Source organism: Rutidosis leptorrhynchoides, unplaced genomic scaffold, assembly GCF_046630445.1.
Source record: "Rutidosis leptorrhynchoides isolate AG116_Rl617_1_P2 unplaced genomic scaffold, CSIRO_AGI_Rlap_v1 contig118, whole genome shotgun sequence".
Lineage (NCBI taxonomy): Eukaryota > Viridiplantae > Streptophyta > Magnoliopsida > Asterales > Asteraceae > Rutidosis > Rutidosis leptorrhynchoides.
This window is the reverse complement of record NW_027266373.1, coordinates 19,998-38,605: the sequence shown is the minus strand read 5'-3', so window position 1 is coordinate 38,605 and position 18,608 is coordinate 19,998. Positions and strand designations below refer to the sequence as shown.

Genomic DNA, 18,608 nt, shown 5'->3' with positions numbered 1-18,608 from the left:
TTTGAATGGATTGTTATTATGTTGAATATATATATTGTTGAAAGTCTCAAAGGTATTGCTTAAACCTTGAGTGAAGGCTATGAGCATCCGGGCATCCGGTTATTAGCCTTGTGCATATGTCTTGTAATACATAAAGAAAGGTTAACCACAAGGACAAGACATATGTGGGTTCATTAGAACCATAAAACATTCTCTAGTGGTACAAGTTTTTGTGACGCCTAAAGTTAAGAGAACGGTGACTGACAAATGGGGTCTCTCTATGAAAGATGTTATCCATTTGCCACACTACCATATTGAATCCATATCAATAAAGTTTAGAACATTCATGACCATGGAAGGCTCTGTGTGTATACATGTAGTTACCGCCATGATTCGGTGTTTAAGATTTTATGGGATAGGATTGACTATTCTGAATTATCTCTGGACCAATGTGCGCACATACAGTACGATTTCAATTAATATGGTCCAAGTGAGAGAATATAAGAGTTTTTCTAATTGTGGACTATATTAATTGATATTGTAATTTACTGTTTAACGTTTACCGTTTTACGGGATTTGGTCTAAGGTGAGATAGAATGTTTCTTAATTAGTCTAATATGGGCTGGTTAGTATGGGTCGAGTTGAGCCTGGCCCGTATGAGAGGGACTGGCTGGAAACTCTATAAATAGTACTCAAGTCTCTCATCTAACCCTATTTCTCACCTGTATCCTCACCTAAAGGGCGTTTACCTAACGCTACACGTGAAGGGGCTACCTCATTGAGCTAGTGATATGGAGGGCAATAGAGGAGAAGGACTTGCGTGTGGAACATTGTGTTTCCACTTTCGCTTCAAGAATAATGGATCCCAAAACAGGTGCGTTAATCTTTCTACTCAATTATGCATGTTCTTGTTCTAGTTATGGAGATCTTAGGGTTATGCAATTTGCGTCTAACACTATTTACACGAGGGGCGAACCCTTTTGGTGGATTATATGCAGGTCTAGGCCGGAGCCAATAGTAGAGATAACCAAGAAGCCAAAAGCACCATGGAATGGCCTCAAGGACTATGCCAGCGAGGTAGAACCAGCTGGGGGATTCGGTCTTAGGACGGAATAAGTAGAGGCCGAGGAAGCCGCCCCCTACGACGATGCACACAAAGAAGAGGCTGATTATGGTCAGGACCCGCGCATCACCATCCCTTTCTCCCATGGAGATCTAACTTAGATGGCTAAATGTTATGAATATGAGAAAAATGAAGAACATGAACCAAATTACAGACGAGTAATGGTTGATCCTATATCTGTTTCTTCCGCTAGGATAGTTGCCGGAGGAAGACAAAGCGGTGTTGGCATCTCATGGTGGTGGGGGAGAGAGAGAGTGAGAGAGAGAGAGGCGATCAAAGCGGGAGTTTGTTGATTGTTCTTTGCACAGCCGCTAGGGGCAATGCTATAAATACATAGGCAAAACGCATGAATGCAGGCCAGTAATATATGTCTGTTTGATCTTCTCGGTGCAGCTCCAATTCTTCGTTTTTCGGTTTTTATAGATAGGAAACAAATTATCAAAAGGAAGAAACGAAAATCAGAAATGGATGGTAGCTTCTTTAACATCTTCTAGACCTTCTTTGTTCCAAGGCCATGAACACGGGTTGTTCCGTTTTGCGTTAATGAATGTTATTATATAGAAAAGTATCAAAGCGGCAAACAATCACAGGAGATTTTTTTTTTTCAGCCAACTATCAATGCAAAGAGCCAGCCCATTTCACGTAGGCTAAGCAATACGTCACTAATCGAATTGGGTATATACCTAGTTTCCAAAAGAAGTAATTAGAGTAAGCATATGAGTTTGTCGAGTATGAACCATAGCTATTCTAATACTATTTATAATGACTCAATGCACTCCACGTGATTAAGTTAAAATGAATAATTTCAATCACACGAAATTATGAATGTTGGATAGTGAATGTTAGTTTATATATTAGCGACCTCTCCCACTCGTTGTGATACTTGAAATATCACCACCAATATTCAAACACTCTTACATGTGATTAATAAATTTAGTACAAAATGTAAAATTTGATGTGGCTAGGAATTTATTTGGTAATAATGACTTTTGTGATAGTGACTTTTGACTGGTGAAAGCAACTAGTGACACCTTTATGATAATTAATTTTCACACTGGTATCCTGTATTTTTACACAAATACAAAATATTTTTATTCTTGTAACAACTGAATTATAGCCAGGACCTTATTTTTCCTCCTTTTTTTAACACCACATCCTAGGATAAGATATTTTCCGAAAAATATCGAGTGAAAAAAATATCAAGAACCAGACAGGAGCAAGAACGCCATTGAAGGAAGCTGAATACGAGCAAGTGATTGCAGCATTACCCAGTTGGCTTCGTGCGAACGTGGTCTGAGAAACGAAACAGTAGAAGGAAAAGAGCAATTCATGACAGAAAGTTGGGTTCTTCCTTGCACATTATTCAAATGCATTATCGCGAGGCCGAGGCTTCATGACAACAGCTTCAAATGGAGAGTATCAAGTAGCTCGGAGAAAGGCGATTCTCTTGACAATTTTAAGAGGGACAGCTTTTACTTAGATAAGCGTGGCAAATTGAGGAGATTCGATCACAAAAAGGTCTCCAGGAAAAAGGGTAATCACTAAAAAATTCTGTCTTTTTCTCTATTGTTCTCTTTTTGCCTAAAATTTGTCTAATTTTGACGAGTTTTGGCAGGTGGGTCTTTGAGAAGCCAAGGTTGGAAGTATGGCTCTGGGTTTGTGGATGGGATATTCCCAGTTCTGAGTCCTAGTGCTCAGCAAATTCTGAGCTTCGTTATGGAGGAAAATGATGCTAACAGGGTCAATGCTTGTCTTGATACTCTCCCTCCAACTCATGCCACTTGGGATGATGTCATAAATGTAGCTGTTCAACTTCGTTTGAATAAGAAATGGTACCCAATAATCCTGGTGAGACGAAGATTGGATCTTTTTCTTTAGATCTTATTTTCTCTGTTGTTTAATGGAGGAATCTTTCATGCATCATCTGCAAAGCAATTTGAGCTGACCAAAGTTTGACGAAAGAATTTCATTTTCTGAAGATATCGCTTTTTCTGTTTTTGATTATGGTTGGATATGTGATTGTTCTTTCGTCCTCTGCTGCTTTAGACACTAGTGACCTCACATCCATGGTCTGTATGTCCTTATAATTGTTCTTCGATTCATTTAGTTAAGACAAAGTTGGCTTATAGAGCTGGATATTCTGCAAACCTTCAATTAGATGCTGATGCTGATATCTGTATGATGTCATGGTTTTTCTTCTGTAAGAGAGGATATGCACAATGTTGTTTACATTCAGTTTCTGACGTTCCTAATGTTTGTGATGATAAGCACAGATAGGTGAGTGGTTACTGCATAGGAGCTCCTTCCAGCCAGATGTTATCTGCTACAATTTATTGATAGATGCTTATGGACACAAGTCGATGTATCAGAAGGCAGAAAGCACGTATTTACAACTTCTTGAAGCTCGGTGTGTTCCTACTGAGGATACATATGCCCTTCTTCTGAAAGCCTACTGTACGTGTGGCTTGCTAGAGAAAGCTGAGGCTGTCTTTGCAGAGATGAGAAAATATGGCCTTCCTCCAAGTGCGTTATGGTAATATATAGTAATCGTATGATTGTAGAATCATGGGCTAACTGAGTTATTAACTCTAAAGAGGACTTTAAATGGATAGGTTTGCATGTACTTGGTGGAAAGGTGTAAAGATGCGTTGTTGATTGGCATGAATTTCGTTTCTTGCTGAAAGTAACAAAAAGAAGTTGGGCAAGACATTATTTTGCTTTGGATGTTTTGCAATATCATTCATTTTGCTCTCATGTTTTACATCCATAATTTTTGTGGCGTTTGTAACCGAAAAGAGCCTTTCGAGTTTTGACAGAAGATTTTTTTTTTTCCTGGTCAAAGACAGGGGATAGTTTAGTTTATTTGGTATAATATCATATGGGATGAATTATTAAGGGCCAACATTTCTTTCATTTCATAATGAAAAGAATATTATAAGCTGAAACATTCATGAGGTCTATGTTCATTGTCTTAGTATATGGGGTTCTCTGAGCAGCCTTGAAGATAAGTTTTGCATTGTATTGATTCCATTTCACCATTTTATGTTTGGTACTTCATATTCAGTCAGGCATGAACAGGACAATCTCTCATTCGAGCAGGTGCTGCTGTGTATAATGCATACATTGATGGGCTAATGAAGGGAGGAAAGCCTGAAAAGGCAGTCAAGATCTTTGATAGGATGAAGAGAGAGTCTTGCCAAGCAACAACTGAGAGTACACCATGCTAATCAACTTGTTTGGAAAGGTGACTTTGATTGTACAATGTACTCATGTCTTTTAGCAGCTGTCCTACTAACTATAGTCACGTTAAAGTGTAACAAGCTTCCATTGTTGCGACTTCAACGTTTAATTAGTGATTAAGGTCCTCTTAACAAGTTTGGCCTGAAGTGCAATATGTACTCGATGCTGATCATTTTAAATGATTCTTATTATCTAGAGGAATTGTATGAGATCAGCTTGCCTCTCATATGATCTGCCTTTGTGAGTCCATGCTTTGTTATCTTATGTGGAAATTTCTGATCGCTCATGTATATTCTTGTACAGGCAAGTAAATCCTATATGGCCTTGAAGATGTTCAATGAAATGAGAAGTCAAAGGTGTAAGCCAAATATCTGCACATATACCGCTCTCATCAATGCATTTGCAAGGGAGGGGCTATGTGAAAAAGCAGAAGAGATATTTGAGCAGCTGCAGGAAGCTGGGCATGAGCTGGATGTTTATGCTTATAATGCACTCATGGAAGCTTACAGGTGTTTACTGATATGTTTTCTTCTCTTTAGCTTTTTTGGTGACAATAACCTTAGCAAGCACTGAAAAAAGTACAGTGACAATATCTATAGATAAGAAGGTAGTGACATGATAGTTAACCAAAGAAGCACAACAAGAGAAATCTTATAGTTTCTGGTGCTTTAAGATTACAATATATTACTTTACATCATGGCATTTTTATCTTATGTTACTTGCGAGAATGCTAAGAAGGGTTAGATTGCATTAAAAATAACTTCAGTAATTGATGAGTGTCAGGAGAACTTAGTTGTGTAATTCTTCAAAGAAATTATTGTAACATTTGGCTATTGCCTCATCGAATCTATAGCCACAATACAAATTCTGGTTTTCGATTACCATTAAGTTAAAGCTGAAGGAGTTCATAGGGAGCATAGAGATATTTTAGATTTGCACTTGAAGCTGCATTGTTCATGAGCCTAAAAAATTTCCTCTCTCTTACCATTTCTGAATTTGATTAGGTCAAATTCTTTGACAGCCGTGCAGGTTATCCTTATGGTGCAGCAGAAATCTTCTCACTCATGCAGCACATGGGCTGTGAACCTGACAGGGCTTCATTCAATATTATGGTAGATGCATATGGGAGATCAGGTCTTTATAAAGGTTAGTCGCAACTTGAGCTGATGATGCTGTACTAGATCATCTTCCAATAGTCAAGTCCATTAGGACCTAAAGATACTATGGTGTTGATCGGGTCTTCATGAAGGTTAGCAACTTGAGCGGATGATGCTATCTAGAGTTACTATGGGGTTGATGAGATTTGAACTTGAAACGCTGCAAATGTGGGGTATGGGTCTTTTTTTTTTCCTTCTCAATTATCAGAAGAGATTAGTGAGCATGAAATTGAAATCTGGAGTTGACTTAGTTGAAGATCAAACAAGTGCAATCTACCTAGAGTGTCGGCCATTAGCATTCTGTCAAGTGGGAGGGGAGATTGGCACATGATCAATCCTGGGAATAGCAAAAAAAAACAAAATCTATGTAGAGTGCTCTCTTCTGAGTAATTTTCTGTTTTTGGATTGGTTAAGCTTTGCATTTCACATTTTCCTGAATGAGCTTGCAATAAATTTTAGAGTGTAAATAAAAATTATGATGTCAGATACTGATTCCTCTAATAAAATCAATGCCAATATCTCGCCATTTTTTATTTTTTTATTTATATTGGCCTCATATACTCTATGATTAACAGTAATGGTTATTTTAAGTTTGGCTATGAGGATTGAAAGTGATCCAATAGTTGTGAATGCTGGAATGGCATGATGTTTTCTCATTCATGTCCAGGGACCATAAAACACTTGGGGGGACAAAATTAGAGTGCATCTCTTGCGCATACTAGATTCATTCTTGTAAGCACTTGCCTGCTGTCCCCATCCTTTATCTCACTCTTCTTGGTGCTTGTGGTTCAGATGCAGAATCTGTTTTCGAAGACATGAAGCGACTAGGGATAGTCCCCACGATGAAATCGCACATGCTACTTTTATGTGCTTACTCGAAAAGTGGCAACATAGCTAAGTGCGAGGACATTGTAAGACAGATGCAGCAATCTGGGCTCGAGCCAGATACTTACGTCCTCAACAACATGTTGAACCTCTATGGTCGATTAGGACAATTTGAAAAGATGGAGGAAGTGTTGAATGCAATGGAAACCGGGCCATATGTAGCTGATGTAACCACCTATAATACACTGATCAATGCATATGCCCGAGCAGGGTATTTGGAAAAAGTCGAGGAGCTTTTCCAGATGATTCCTACCAAAAGTTTGCAGCCAGATGTCGTGACGTGGACATCTTGACTTGGAGCATACTCAAGAAAGAAGCTTTACAAAAGATGTTTAGACATTTTCTAGGAAATGATCGATTCTGGTTGTTTCCCAGACGGAGGCACTGCCAAAGTGCTGCTTTCGGCGTGTTCAAGCGAAGATCAGAGAGAGCAGGTCACAGCTGTCATCAGAACCATGCACAAGAGCATGAGAACTGCTTTGCCTGTATAAAGGAAGCACGCTTCCTATAGTTTGATGAGCGAGAACAATCTTGGAAATGAAATGGCTGTGCAAGGTGTGATTTCTTGGTTTACGTCGTCAGCAAGCCTGCCTCTCCTTTGGTCGATGTTCTACTGCGGCACAACCACACTAGCTCCAGATAACGGTTTGGATATATGCACGACACTACGGTTATTGCCGAACTTGATGTTACAGAAAAAGAAGAAAACAACTGTTAACAGTAGTTTGATAGAAATTTTCTGCAAAAGCTCGAGTACTGTTGCGTTCTGTGTCATGGTGATACTCTTCTTTTCATGATGGTGACTCATTCTTTCTCAAAACAAATTCAAGATCAGGTTGTTTTTCAAAGAAAGCTGAAGATAAGTACTTAAAACACATGAAAAAAAAAATATCTTGGCATTTAAATGTTTCAAAGCACGATATTACGAATGTCCTTTCATTTAAGAATTTTGCAAAAAAATAGGCTCTAGTGTCTAAATGTGCAAATGTCGTGCTAGGAGCCGGGTTGAGTATGCTTGCATGTTCGTTCATAAGTGAAATTGGAGGTTTTTATTTGTAGCTTGGAGATATCCTCAAGAACATTAAAGTGAAGCACCAAGAGAGAAGCCTGGATGACCAACGCATTTGTCGTCTGATGGTTAGTAAACCAATCTAATTTGTCATTGAAATTAAATCTTGTTAACGAGTTCTTCCTGGTTACTTATTAAATATACTTAATAGGGGAAAATTTGATTTTTAATACATCGATTATGCATAACACAAGAAAGACAGTGCATTGGAAATTATAAATTGTTTAACCAGTATCCCAAACACTCACTGAGAGAATTCATTAAACTTTACCTTTTGCACGTAAAAAGACAAAATTGTGCCAATTGATGATACGAAGATGATTTTTCTACCGGAACATAGAAGTAAATATCTGAAGGTGTCTCGAATGGTGAATGTGTTTGCTCTCCTCGCTCAAGATTTGGGTTTGAATCACTACGCTTTTGGCATTCTTTTCGGACCATTCCAGGAGCACAGACACGTGCGACCTTTGTAATTCCCTGGTGTGTGTGGTACGGGAGTACTGGGCGTTCAAAAAGTCACGGAAGACCCATTGATATACACAAAACCATAGAAGGAAATTTTCAACCAGAACATCAGGCCAATTGCCGAAAGAAGTGATTTTATGGTAGGAACTAGCTGACATGAATGGAGGCGCAATTTGTGAGAGAATCGGGATTTAATAAATGGAAGTTGGTCCGCTAGAGATTCCTATACTGCAGCACGTGATGTTCATATTGGTGCACAAAAGTCAGCATTCCACCAACATTCTGCTCATTGGAGTTTGCTGAGACAAGTGACTGACCACCATTATCTTTTTTTGTCAGCTTGGCCTCATTTCGATCAACTTGGAATATTTGTACTGAATTTCCAAATTTCGATGCAACAACCCCAACAACAACCAAGGAAGTTATTTTTAGGAACATCCACCAAACTCCACATCCTATGTAAATCTTTGTGGGAGAGGGAGAGGGAGAGGGAGAGGGAGGGAGAGAGAGAGAAGAGAGAGAAGGGCATTGTGGAGTGTGCAGACAACTAAAGAGGGATAGTCCCAGATTAATATAACAGAAATGGCGTCGTCGAGGTTGTTGTGGGCGTCAAGAGCAGCCTCGTACCTCAGGATCTCCGTGTTCCACAGAGGATTTTCCACAGGTAAGAGAGAGAAAAGGCCCTGCTTTTTATCTTGATCTTCTTCTAATTGATCAAAGCTTTGTCTTCAGATCTTGCTTTCAGACTTTCTCCATATATACTGTCATGATGAGTTGATTAACATATTTATGCATAGAGGTGGAGCTCACTACCTATACGGTTTTTAGAATGAATGATACGTGATCTATGCTATGGAAAAATGTAGGAGAAAAAGATCTGATTTTGATCAACAGGTTGCGTATGTGGCATTGTTGTGTTGAGCATTGATCGGTGGGATCGAGCCAATAACGGCCCTTCCCTGTTGCTTGGGCCGAAGTGGCATTGTTATATGTTATGTAAGGTTGCTTTAAAGAAGGCGCTGAGTCAAAAGCTAGAGCACATTGATCAGCATGAATGAGTTGCAGAGCAATCTGCCAAAAAAATGACAATCTGCTAAAAAAGGACCGACATATTCAAGTCCCTAGCATCTCCAATTGAAAGCTCCAATGGCATTGGTAGCCAGATCACATCTGTTTCCTAAACGTGAAGTTCTCCCTCTTGTTGTGCTGTTCATTCATGAATTAAGATCAGATGCCTATTTTCAATTATCTAATTCATACGCTCTGACCAGCTTGTTTCGAATCTGGGGATCATCCTCTTATACACAGTGTGCTGATTGCTATAGACATTGCCTCATATTGCGTATCCCTGTCTTGGAATTATTGCAGTTCTCAAGGATCTCAAGTATGCCGATTCCCATGAGTGGGTGAAAATTGAAGGCGCTTCTGCAACTGTTGGCATAACCGATCATGCGCAAGACCATTTGGGAGATGTTGTGTACATTGAATTGCCGGAAGTAGGGGCTGCGATTGCGCAAGGCAGCAGCTTTGGCGCAGTTGAGAGCGTCAAGGCCACCAGCGATATATACTCCCCCATTTCAGGGAAAGTCGTTGAAGTCAATGAAGAGCTTAACAAATCTCCCGGTCTAGTGAGTTCTTTTATAGAATTCTCTTCCTGTTGCATTGGTTATGGAGATCGAAACGATTAGTTGAATTTGGTCCTCCGTGGCATACTGATTCAAAAAGCATGAGATGGTATTTTGTTAGTTCGGTTTTTGCTTGAATTGATGTGTCTAGAGTAGCTACTCTTTAACTGATCACTTGAATACCATCTTTTGAATTACTATTATTTTCTGTGGAGATTGTTCGAAGCGTAGTTGCCAGGTTCAGATAGATAGAAGGGTTCTTTATCTGTGGATTTTCCAGGTTAACTTGAGCCCATATGAGGACGGGTGGATTATAAAGGTCGAGGCAAAAGACGCGAACGAAGTGAACAACCTGATGGGGGCCGATGACTACTCGAAGTTCTGCGAAGAAGAAGATGCCAAGCATTAAGCCTCTGCCCTTGCAGAAACTGAAGTTGTGTTTAGGGGGAGGCATGGCACTCTTCTTGGACAACCGGGCACCCCTTTTTTCAGACATCACCAGCTGGGCCATACTTTACCGTTGTGGTTTCTTCCAACTGTGACTTTGTAGACCATTGTGTATAATTTCATGTAATAATTCTTGGAAATCCTTCGTTTCCATCACAATGGTGTCATCTTACAGATTTAGTCTTTCGAATCTAAATCTTTAAGGAACACAATCTTCTCTATTTGTGAAGGGTGTTGGGCATATAAGGGTCCGTTCGTTTCGCAAAAAATATCATATTTTTGGAAAATATTTTTTAGAAAGTCATTTTCCGGTATTCGGTTAAAACCTCAACTTAAGTGGAAAATATTTTTCACAGTTTGTTAGTTAATTTAATTGTTTGGGAAAATTTTTCAAAAAATTGAATTTTAATTTTTTTAATTGACCAAAAAATTAGTTTCATTTTTTTATATATTTTTTAAAATAAAATTTTAATTATTTATATTTTAAAAAAATCAAAATGTTTATGATTTTTTCTTTCTTTTTCTTTTCCTTATTCCTTCCTCCTCCTTCCTCTGCCGCCGCATGCTTGATGATGGCCAGCTATCTGGCGGTCGACCAAGATGCGATCGCCAGATCCGATGAACTCGAGGCTCGCTAGAGCTCGGCGAACCTCTGGCGAGCTCGAGTGAGGTTCGAGCCCCGCCCAACTTGCCGGATCTGGCGAGGCTCGAGCTCCACCCTAGGTCGGAGAGGCTCGAGCTGGCTCGCGACCAATCGCCGGCCGCCGCCGTGGCCGGCAACTGGCGGCGGCTGGCAAGGCCAAGGAAGAAGATGAAAAGGAAAGAAAGAAGAAAAAAAAGAAAAGGAAAAAAAAATTAAAAACTTGATTTTTTAAAAAATAAAAAAGAAAAAGAAAGCATAAAAATAAAATGAAAATGTGTTCGGTGAAAAAAAGTAAGGTGGAAGAAGTTATGAAAAATATTTTCCACTTTTAAAAAATGGAAGAGATTTTCTTCACTTTTAAATGTTGTTTTTTCCATTAATGGAAAACATTTTTCTTGATGAGTTCATTTTCCGTGAAACGAACGTTGTAAAATCCAAAAAATGTTTTCCTGGAAGTCATTTTCCGTGAAATGAATGGAGCTTAAAACTCACGTCTCTCGTATTCTGAGGCCACATTTAAAGTGTACTTTACAAATTTACATTATATAAATATTGTGGAAATAAATTTGGCCAGCTTGTAACAATTTGAGTTGTGTTGTAAGGAGACCTCTAACCACCTTAAGCTTTGGGCATTTGCTATCTCATTGTGAAAAGACTTCGTGGCTTCTAATTAAGCATGGAGTGAATAGTCATAGTTCAAATCGAATATTTCGTAGTGGGGTGGGACGGTAACCTTCATGGGAGTAGCTACAGTGGCCACCTCGCCTCACCCCTAGGGCTATCAAAAAGGCCGGTGTTGGCCCGACCCGACCCGACTCGACCCGACCCTAAATTTAGGCTATTTTGCGACTGGGCTACAGTCTTCTTCGGGTGTAGAGCCGGTATCAATAGGGTTTAGTTAGGGTCGGGCCGGGCCGGGTCGGCGCGGAACTTTCGACACCAGTACCGCCGGAACAACGTGGCTACCCTCACCGCCTGAACAATTGTCGCCATCGCCCATCCTCGCTGTCGCCGCCCAGCCACCACTGTCACCATCGGAACCCAGCCAACACCGTCTCCAGCCACCCACCAGCGTTGCCACCGGATCTTGTTAAAAAAAGCGACCAGCCTCACCATCACTACCCAGCCACCATCGTCGCCGTCGACGCCAAGCCACCACCGCCGTCACCCAGCCACCAGCGTCGCCACCAGATCTGGCCAGAACCAGTTACCAACTTCATCGTCGCAGACGTGTCCAGAACCGGCAATGATCGCCAGCGTCTCTCATTGGTATGTGCTCAACCTTCTTCTATGACGAAGAACTTGATGAACGATTGTATATCTAGTATTCGTAAGTCTGGAGATCTGACTGCGTAGAAGCTGCGTGCGAGATGGAGAGAGACGTTTGGAGTTTGAGCTTGTCTGGAATGGAAATGGGGTTCGGCGAGAAGCGCCCAAGTCGTTTTTCGTGTCGGACATGGTTCGGTTGCACTGTAAATGTGCTGAATTTGTTTGTGTCCTATGGGTTGCAACCATTGAAGAACAATTCCGTGTTTATCACTGTTGTCTGTGCAAAATTGCATTGAATTGCTTGTCTTGTATGCACATTACGCCTCTTCGAACTCTCTTTCACAGAAGCTTTCGCAAGCAATCGGAAAAAAAGGAGGAGAAGCAACAAACATTAGAGTCCTTTCTTGGAGCTTGATTCCAGTAGGTGGCTGAAATCCCGAGCCTTTTCCACGTCCTCGACGATCTTTTGATCCGATAAAAGCAGGAGAAGCAACACTATGGTTTTAAAAGAAAAAAGAAAACCGAAAACCCAACCCGGATTTTGGCTTCGGGTCTTATGTGTTTCGGGTCGGATCGGGCCGAGCCCGACCCAACCCAACCCAACCCAACCCATTGACACTCAGGCTGTCAAAAAATGAACCGAACCGAACTGAAAAATTCGATTTTTTGGGTTCGGTTTTTATTCGGTTCGGTTCTCATTAAAAATCAAAATTTTTGTTATCGGTTCGGTTTTTATTGGTTAACCAAACTGAACCGAACCAACAAATTGATAAGAACGTATTTCTTGAAAATGAAAAATATATACAATAAAAAAAGAAAAAAAATAAATGCAAAAATCGAAAATTGAAAGTTGAAAACCAAAAACCGAAAAATTGAAACAAACCCAAATTTCGGTTCGGTTCATAAGTTTTTCCTAAACCGAACCAAACCATTGACACCCCTAATTGACAACCCTCGCCGCCCCAACCTCTTGCCGATTAAAAAAAAAAAAATTGTTGTTTCACATTAAATTAAAGCCACGAAGAAAATGAAAAGATCACCTTTTTTAATAGCTTCCAAATGGGCCCAATTACAATCTCTATGGGCCTGTTGGGCCTTCTCTGTTTTCCCTTTCTTCTTTCCCTCTGTTTTACATAATCACGAGGAGAGAGAGAAGCAAAGGGTTGGCGTGGTGGCGAGGAATAAAAAAGCTCCAGCGAACCCTCATATCTTCTCTCCCCTGCTCGCGTGCTTGCCACGAGCTCCGTCGCCGGTAAACCTTCGTCCTCCACCTTTTTTCTTCCCTTTTTCCCTATGCATGTTAGTTCTCTGCAGCGGCAAAACCAGCCGCAGCAAACTCTATCTTAATTTGCCTTGCTTTCATATTCTGGATCATCCCTTTAGCAGTCCGATTGTTGTGTGGCTGACCGTGATCAGGGTTTTTGCATCTTCTTGCTGATGCAATCAAGGATCGTTTTGGCTTTAAGTGGGGGCGTGATAGATGGTGGGATTTGGTAGTTTAGATGAATTTTGATGGCACAAACTTTGGGGACGTTCTTGCTCAAGCACATTGCGTTGTGTCCTGCACTCATTGCCTCTGAAAATTGGTTTTTTTAATTATTATTATTATTATTTATTTTTTGTCCTTAATGAACGTAATGAGAGGGGGGCTAATGTGGAGAGGTTCTACTGTTGAGAGGCTTGAGATTTGGATTGGTTGAATTAATTTCTGGATCTTTTTCAATGTTTGTTTGTGTGGTGCTTTTGCTTTGGCTCTTGCATTGAGAAATTTTAGTGCGAAATCAAACATTAATTGCAAAAAAAGAAAAAAAAAACAGGGGGTTGGTTTGGTTCTGTGTTCCAGGTTCTCTAGAACAATCCCTCCGGCTTATTTCCCAGTTCCACCCCTGGAAGTGGAACTGGACCATCTGGACCATGCTCATCCCTAGTTGTTGTCACCGCATGGATTATACGGTATTGATGATTATTGATGATGCAAATTTAAGTTAAATTACTTTTAGTTGCAAGGTTATGATTTATTAATGGATTGACCGATGATAACACGAGCTTGAGAAACCACCTCTAGATGCAAAGTTCCAATTTGCCTTGGGTTGACTGTTGATTGTTGTTTACAAGCTCTGTCCTGACTTTGGTGGAGTTGCTTGTTCGAATTTTATCTATTATTATATGTCTTTGATCCATTGTATGAATTATAACTGATTCTCTGCACATAACCTTTGTTGTGTAGTTATATATTGTTGTGCGGTGCTTCAGTGGATAGAAGATACAACCTTGAGCTGGACTACAGCAAGCATCATGGCAAGAGCCTTATCGAACCTTCTCCTCAAGGGCATTACAGGGTCCCCAGTAGGATGCTCTAATAGAATGGTCAGCTTTTGTTCCTGTATCAACTAGCTTAAAATGTGGTTATACTGGTTATTATGGAATGGATGGAGGTGCATGGGGCAGAATTCTGAAGATAAATGATGGTTTTTGATGTGTGCCCTAAGATAATGAGTAGAAACTAGTTTAGCTGTGCAAACAAGAAAACAGAAATAGAGACGTGGAGCTCAGCAGATGTTGCCCTGAGCAGAGGAGTTACTCTAAACAGCTTATCTTCTTTGCTCTGAAGGGTCTTAATTAGAATTACATAGGTTATTTTCTTAAGGACCCCAAGTTGCTTCTTCTCCAGCTTGACAGTCAAGCTTATGTGATACTCCACTGATGGAAGTGCAATGCTGGCCATTACTGGCTGTGACTTCCTACTTTAAACTTTAGCTTCTTTTCTTAGTCATTGCCAATATAACAACTTTAAAATAAATTCTCAAACTTGTTTCCCAAAGGATAGCAGAGGCAGTGCTCAATTGAGATAAAAGCCATTGGTTACTGGTCATGCGTTTAGACCCACAAACTCTCAAGCCTTATCTCTGATGATGTCTAAATTAGTCGAGTCTGTATGTTATTTGTTATGTTTGCAATATTGTGCTAACATCCCTTTTGGAAATATTATTAGCAGGTATCTGCTTTGTCTATTCAAAGAGGAATGAGATACTCTACAGCTGTACCAAATGACCCTGACATGCATGACGACTTTAAACCTATGGATAAGTTTCAGGACTCTGCCACTTCTTTAAAGGATGTTGTTGAACAGGTAGGCGCTTTGTGACATGACATAACATGGTTTACAGTTCTTTGTTGTGTTTTGCATCCTACTTACTTTGCTCATCTATTCTTTTAATTTGTTTATGGTTTAGGATGTCAAGGAAAATCCTGTGATGATATACATGAAAGGGGTCCCTGAGTTTCCACAGTGTGGGTTTAGCTCTCTAGCTGTAAGAGTATTGAAACATTACAGTAAGTTCTCCTGCCTTTTATAGCGTTTTCAGCATGTCTTTGGTGGACTTACCTACCGATGCTTTCAATTTGAAAGACTATGGAGAATTGACAAATTTGACTGCTGAATGTATTTTCTGATCTTTGTTATAGGCTTGTACTAGAACTTTGCGAAATGTGATATGTAGATCTGGTTATGATATGATTAGGGAGAAAAGTACTGGACTGTATTGTTTTTAATTGGTACAGGATTTTTTTATTTTTTGGTCGAAATTTGGTACAGGAATTAATGAGGAGCTGTTCTTGACTTTTCTGGATGATGCTATTGGCAGAATATACTCACATTCCAAATGAGCCTATTGAGAAAACCATGAATATACAATTCCAATTATAATCACTACTGGGAATGTGAGAGGACATAACTAATGCATTCCAAGGTACTGAAATAGCGCATGAGACTTGAGTACTGATGCTGATCATCCTTTGCATGTGTTATAACTACATTCATCAAACTTCAGCTGTATCATTAAACAAAATGTTGCTGTCGATTATTCTGTTGTAACATCTTTGTCCTCTATACTACCTACACATCTTGTGCCTCGGTGGGAGCGTTCTGAAGGCAAACTTGCTGGAGAGTTTCTGTCAAATGCTAAGTTTCCGGAGATTTCCATTATTGAAAGAGCTTTGGTAGGCAAGAAGCTGTAAAATTGAAAATAATCTAACCGAAATCAGCTATATTCATTTTTTTTTTCAGTGGATTAATTTCTCTTTCTGTATGACAGGCTTGTGCATTAGCTATCACAACTTGTCATACACGGATCACAGGGCATCATTATATATGGAAATATAATATTGTCCATGTCTTTTGATGTCCTACACAGATATAACGTCCATATCCACACTACGTGCCAGTGAATGTTGTGCATAGAAGAAAATGTCAGGGATTTCATTTTTATCTGTTTCTTTGCTATTATCACGGTCCCTTCATGATATGTTAAATTTTTTGATTTGATTGATTGAACCAGTTGAAGTCTTCTAACCACCCTTTCAGATGTTCCATTAAGTGCTAGGAATATTTTGGAGAATGCAGAGCTGAAAAGTGCTGTGAAAGCTTTCAGGTGAGTCTCACCTTCCTTTTGACAGTGTAATTTTGGCTAATTTTGCATTTAATGTTTTACTCGTACAGTGGAAATGCTTCAAAGGCCTTTGATATAACATATTTAACAATGCCAAGATGATTAAGTATTGATAAACTCTCTCAAAGTTATGGTAGCCAATATCTTCTGATGTTTTTTGTATTCTTGTCAAACAAAATACTTCAGCCTCTAGTATCTGCCTAGAATCATCCATCACATCAAGGCACTCTGGTTATAGTATGGATTTCTGCATTTTCAGCTACATTTTGAGAACAAGCGTATGACATCGTGTCATGGGGTTTATTCTTCATAGAATAGATAGAACTTGCGACATGAACCTAGGTCGGCTGATTTATGCTGAAATTTTCAATTTTGGAAATGAGATTTCATATGATTCTGTTTTCTTAGCTGTTCTTTCTTTTGCAGCCACTGGCCCACTTTCCCCCAGATATTCATCAAGGGGGAGTTCATTGGAGGTTCTGATATTATTTTGAGTATGCACCAGGTGAGGGTTTGTTCGACACTATTTCTGCTCTTCCTACTTCCAATTATATTTGCTGATGTGGCTTCTTTTCTGTCCAGAGTGGAGAGCTAAAGGAGAAGCTCAAGGATATTGCAGCCAACCAGGAAAAGTCTGCTTAAGTAATAATACATGGCTGATTAGAGAGAAGGAAATTTTGGGTGGGTCTGGTTTTCATTCAACCATTGCGGTTCTTCTAGTTTAGGCGCTTTGTGATGATCATTGAGAGTGTACCAATGAACTTACCTCGAATAATTATGTTCTTATACCTGATTTATGCATCGAAATAATGTAGCTTCTATTGTGACTTATATAGCATATGTTGCATGGCCAATACTTGCAGCAGGTTAAGAGTGGTCATTTGGTGATTTTGCCACTGCTGCTTTTTTTCTTAGTGCAAAATTGAGGCATTGTCTATGGCCTCTGTTTTTTTCTTCTTTAGAGGATTTAGCTGCGGTGGCCCCGCCTTGCTCCGCTATAGCCTTTTGCCAATATAAAAAAAAGGGAAAAGACCAAAAACTCCAAACTTTGCCTAAAGTGACAGATTTACCCCAAACTTTGCAAACTGTGACATATTTACCCCATTAAGGGCATTTTCATCTTTTTTTTTTTTATGTTTTTTCTTTTATTTATTTATTTATTTTCTTCTCTCCGCCGCCTCGGCGGAGGCAAGCCGGTGCCGGCAAGGGCAACCTTCGCCGGACGCCGGCGAGGGTCGCCCTCACCTGGGCCGACGCCGGTGAGGGGTGCCCTCGCTCGACGCAGGCGAGGGCGGCCCTTGTCGGCGTCGGGTGAGGGCCTCCCTGGCGAGGGTCGCCCTCGCCTGGGCCGACGCCGGCGAGGGCGGCCCTCGCCCGACGCAGGCGAGGGCCTCCATGGCGAGGGTCGGCCTCACCTGGGCCGACGCCGATGAGGGGTGACCTCACTCAACACAGGCGAGGGCGGCCCTCGTCGGCGTCGAGCGAGGGCCTCCTTGGCAAGGGTCGCCCTTGCCTGGGCCGACGCCGGCGAGGGGTGCCCTCACTCGATGCAGGCCCTCATCGGCGTCGGGCGAGGGCCTCCCTCACCCCTCGCCGGACGTCGGCCTCCCTCCGCCGGAGGGAAGAAAGAAGAAAAAAAAAAGAACAAAAGTTTTTAAAAGTAAAAAGACAAAAATGTCCCTATAATTTAGGGTAAATGTGTTATAAAAATGAAAGTTCAGAGTTTTTTGTGTCACAAATGAAAGTTCGGGATAAATGTGTCACGGTTAGCAAATTTCAGGGTTTTTTTATGTCACAGAAAATTGTTTGGGGTAAATTTATCACTTTTAGCAAAGTTTAGGGTTTTTTTGTGGTTTTTTCCCATAAAAAAAAAACTGTTGTTTGACATTAAATTAGAGCCATGAAAAGTGAATCAAAAAATCACTTTTTCAATAGCTTCTAAATGGGCCCAATTACACTAGGCCTCTTGCGAGGTGGCGTGGAATCGAACGCTCCGGCGGGTCATTCCAACCGTGAACCCTCATTTCTTCTCTCCTCTGCTCGTGTGCCCGCCACGAGCTCCGTCGCCGGTGGACCTTCGTCCTCTACCTTTTTTCCCCGCCGCACCCGCACCCATCCGTTCGCTGAGTTGACTCGGATTCCGACCCTGCACCTCCCCTCGCCTTCATCTGCAGCCCGCGACCAGCGGCGTTCGTGGGCCTCGAGACACAGCCGGGCGCGCATTCTCCCGCCGTCGATCGGCTTCGGTAGCCAGCTGA

At 40.8% G+C, this 18,608-nt stretch overlaps 2 protein-coding genes and 1 pseudogene across 2 annotated transcripts; all 3 read left to right on the top strand.

Annotated features, from left to right (window-relative positions):
• The first annotated feature begins 1,203 nt into the window (after positions 1-1,203).
• Positions 1,204-6,875, top strand: LOC139881145 (uncharacterized; annotated as a pseudogene).
• Positions 6,876-8,500: 1,625 nt separating this feature from the next.
• On the top strand, positions 8,501-9,952 carry LOC139881149 (glycine cleavage system H protein 2, mitochondrial-like). Its single transcript, XM_071865664.1, has 3 exons — positions 8,501-8,582; positions 9,287-9,546; positions 9,824-9,952. The coding sequence occupies exons 1-3, from the start codon at positions 8,501-8,503 to the stop codon at positions 9,950-9,952; spliced, it is 471 nt and encodes a 156-aa protein (XP_071721765.1).
• A 4,245-nt stretch (positions 9,953-14,197) lies between these two features.
• Positions 14,198-16,992, top strand: LOC139881144 (monothiol glutaredoxin-S15, mitochondrial-like). The gene is made up of 6 exons (XM_071865661.1): positions 14,198-14,269; positions 14,895-15,032; positions 15,136-15,235; positions 16,266-16,332; positions 16,777-16,855; positions 16,933-16,992. Exons 1-6 carry the CDS (start codon positions 14,198-14,200, stop codon positions 16,990-16,992), a joined length of 516 nt encoding a protein of 171 aa, XP_071721762.1.
• The last annotated feature ends 1,616 nt before the right edge of the window (positions 16,993-18,608 follow it).

What these genes read in the sequence shown, in the direction of transcription:
- LOC139881149 (XM_071865664.1), top strand. Translation starts at nt 8,501, where the DNA reads ATGGCGTCGTCGAGGTTGTTGTGGGCGTCAAGAGCAGCCTCGTACCTC. An exon ending in CCACAGAGGATTTTCCACAG is followed by an intron (nt 8,583 to 9,286) that starts GTAAGAGAGAGA and finishes GAATTATTGCAG; the next exon opens with TTCTCAAGGATCTCAAGTAT. An exon ending in TTAACAAATCTCCCGGTCTA is followed by an intron (nt 9,547 to 9,823) that starts GTGAGTTCTTTT and finishes TGGATTTTCCAG; the next exon opens with GTTAACTTGAGCCCATATGA.
- LOC139881144 (XM_071865661.1), top strand. Translation starts at nt 14,198, where the DNA reads ATGGCAAGAGCCTTATCGAACCTTCTCCTCAAGGGCATTACAGGGTCC. An exon ending in TAGGATGCTCTAATAGAATG is followed by an intron (nt 14,270 to 14,894) that starts GTCAGCTTTTGT and finishes AAATATTATTAG; the next exon opens with CAGGTATCTGCTTTGTCTAT. An exon ending in AGTGCTGTGAAAGCTTTCAG is followed by an intron (nt 16,333 to 16,776) that starts GTGAGTCTCACC and finishes TTTCTTTTGCAG; the next exon opens with CCACTGGCCCACTTTCCCCC.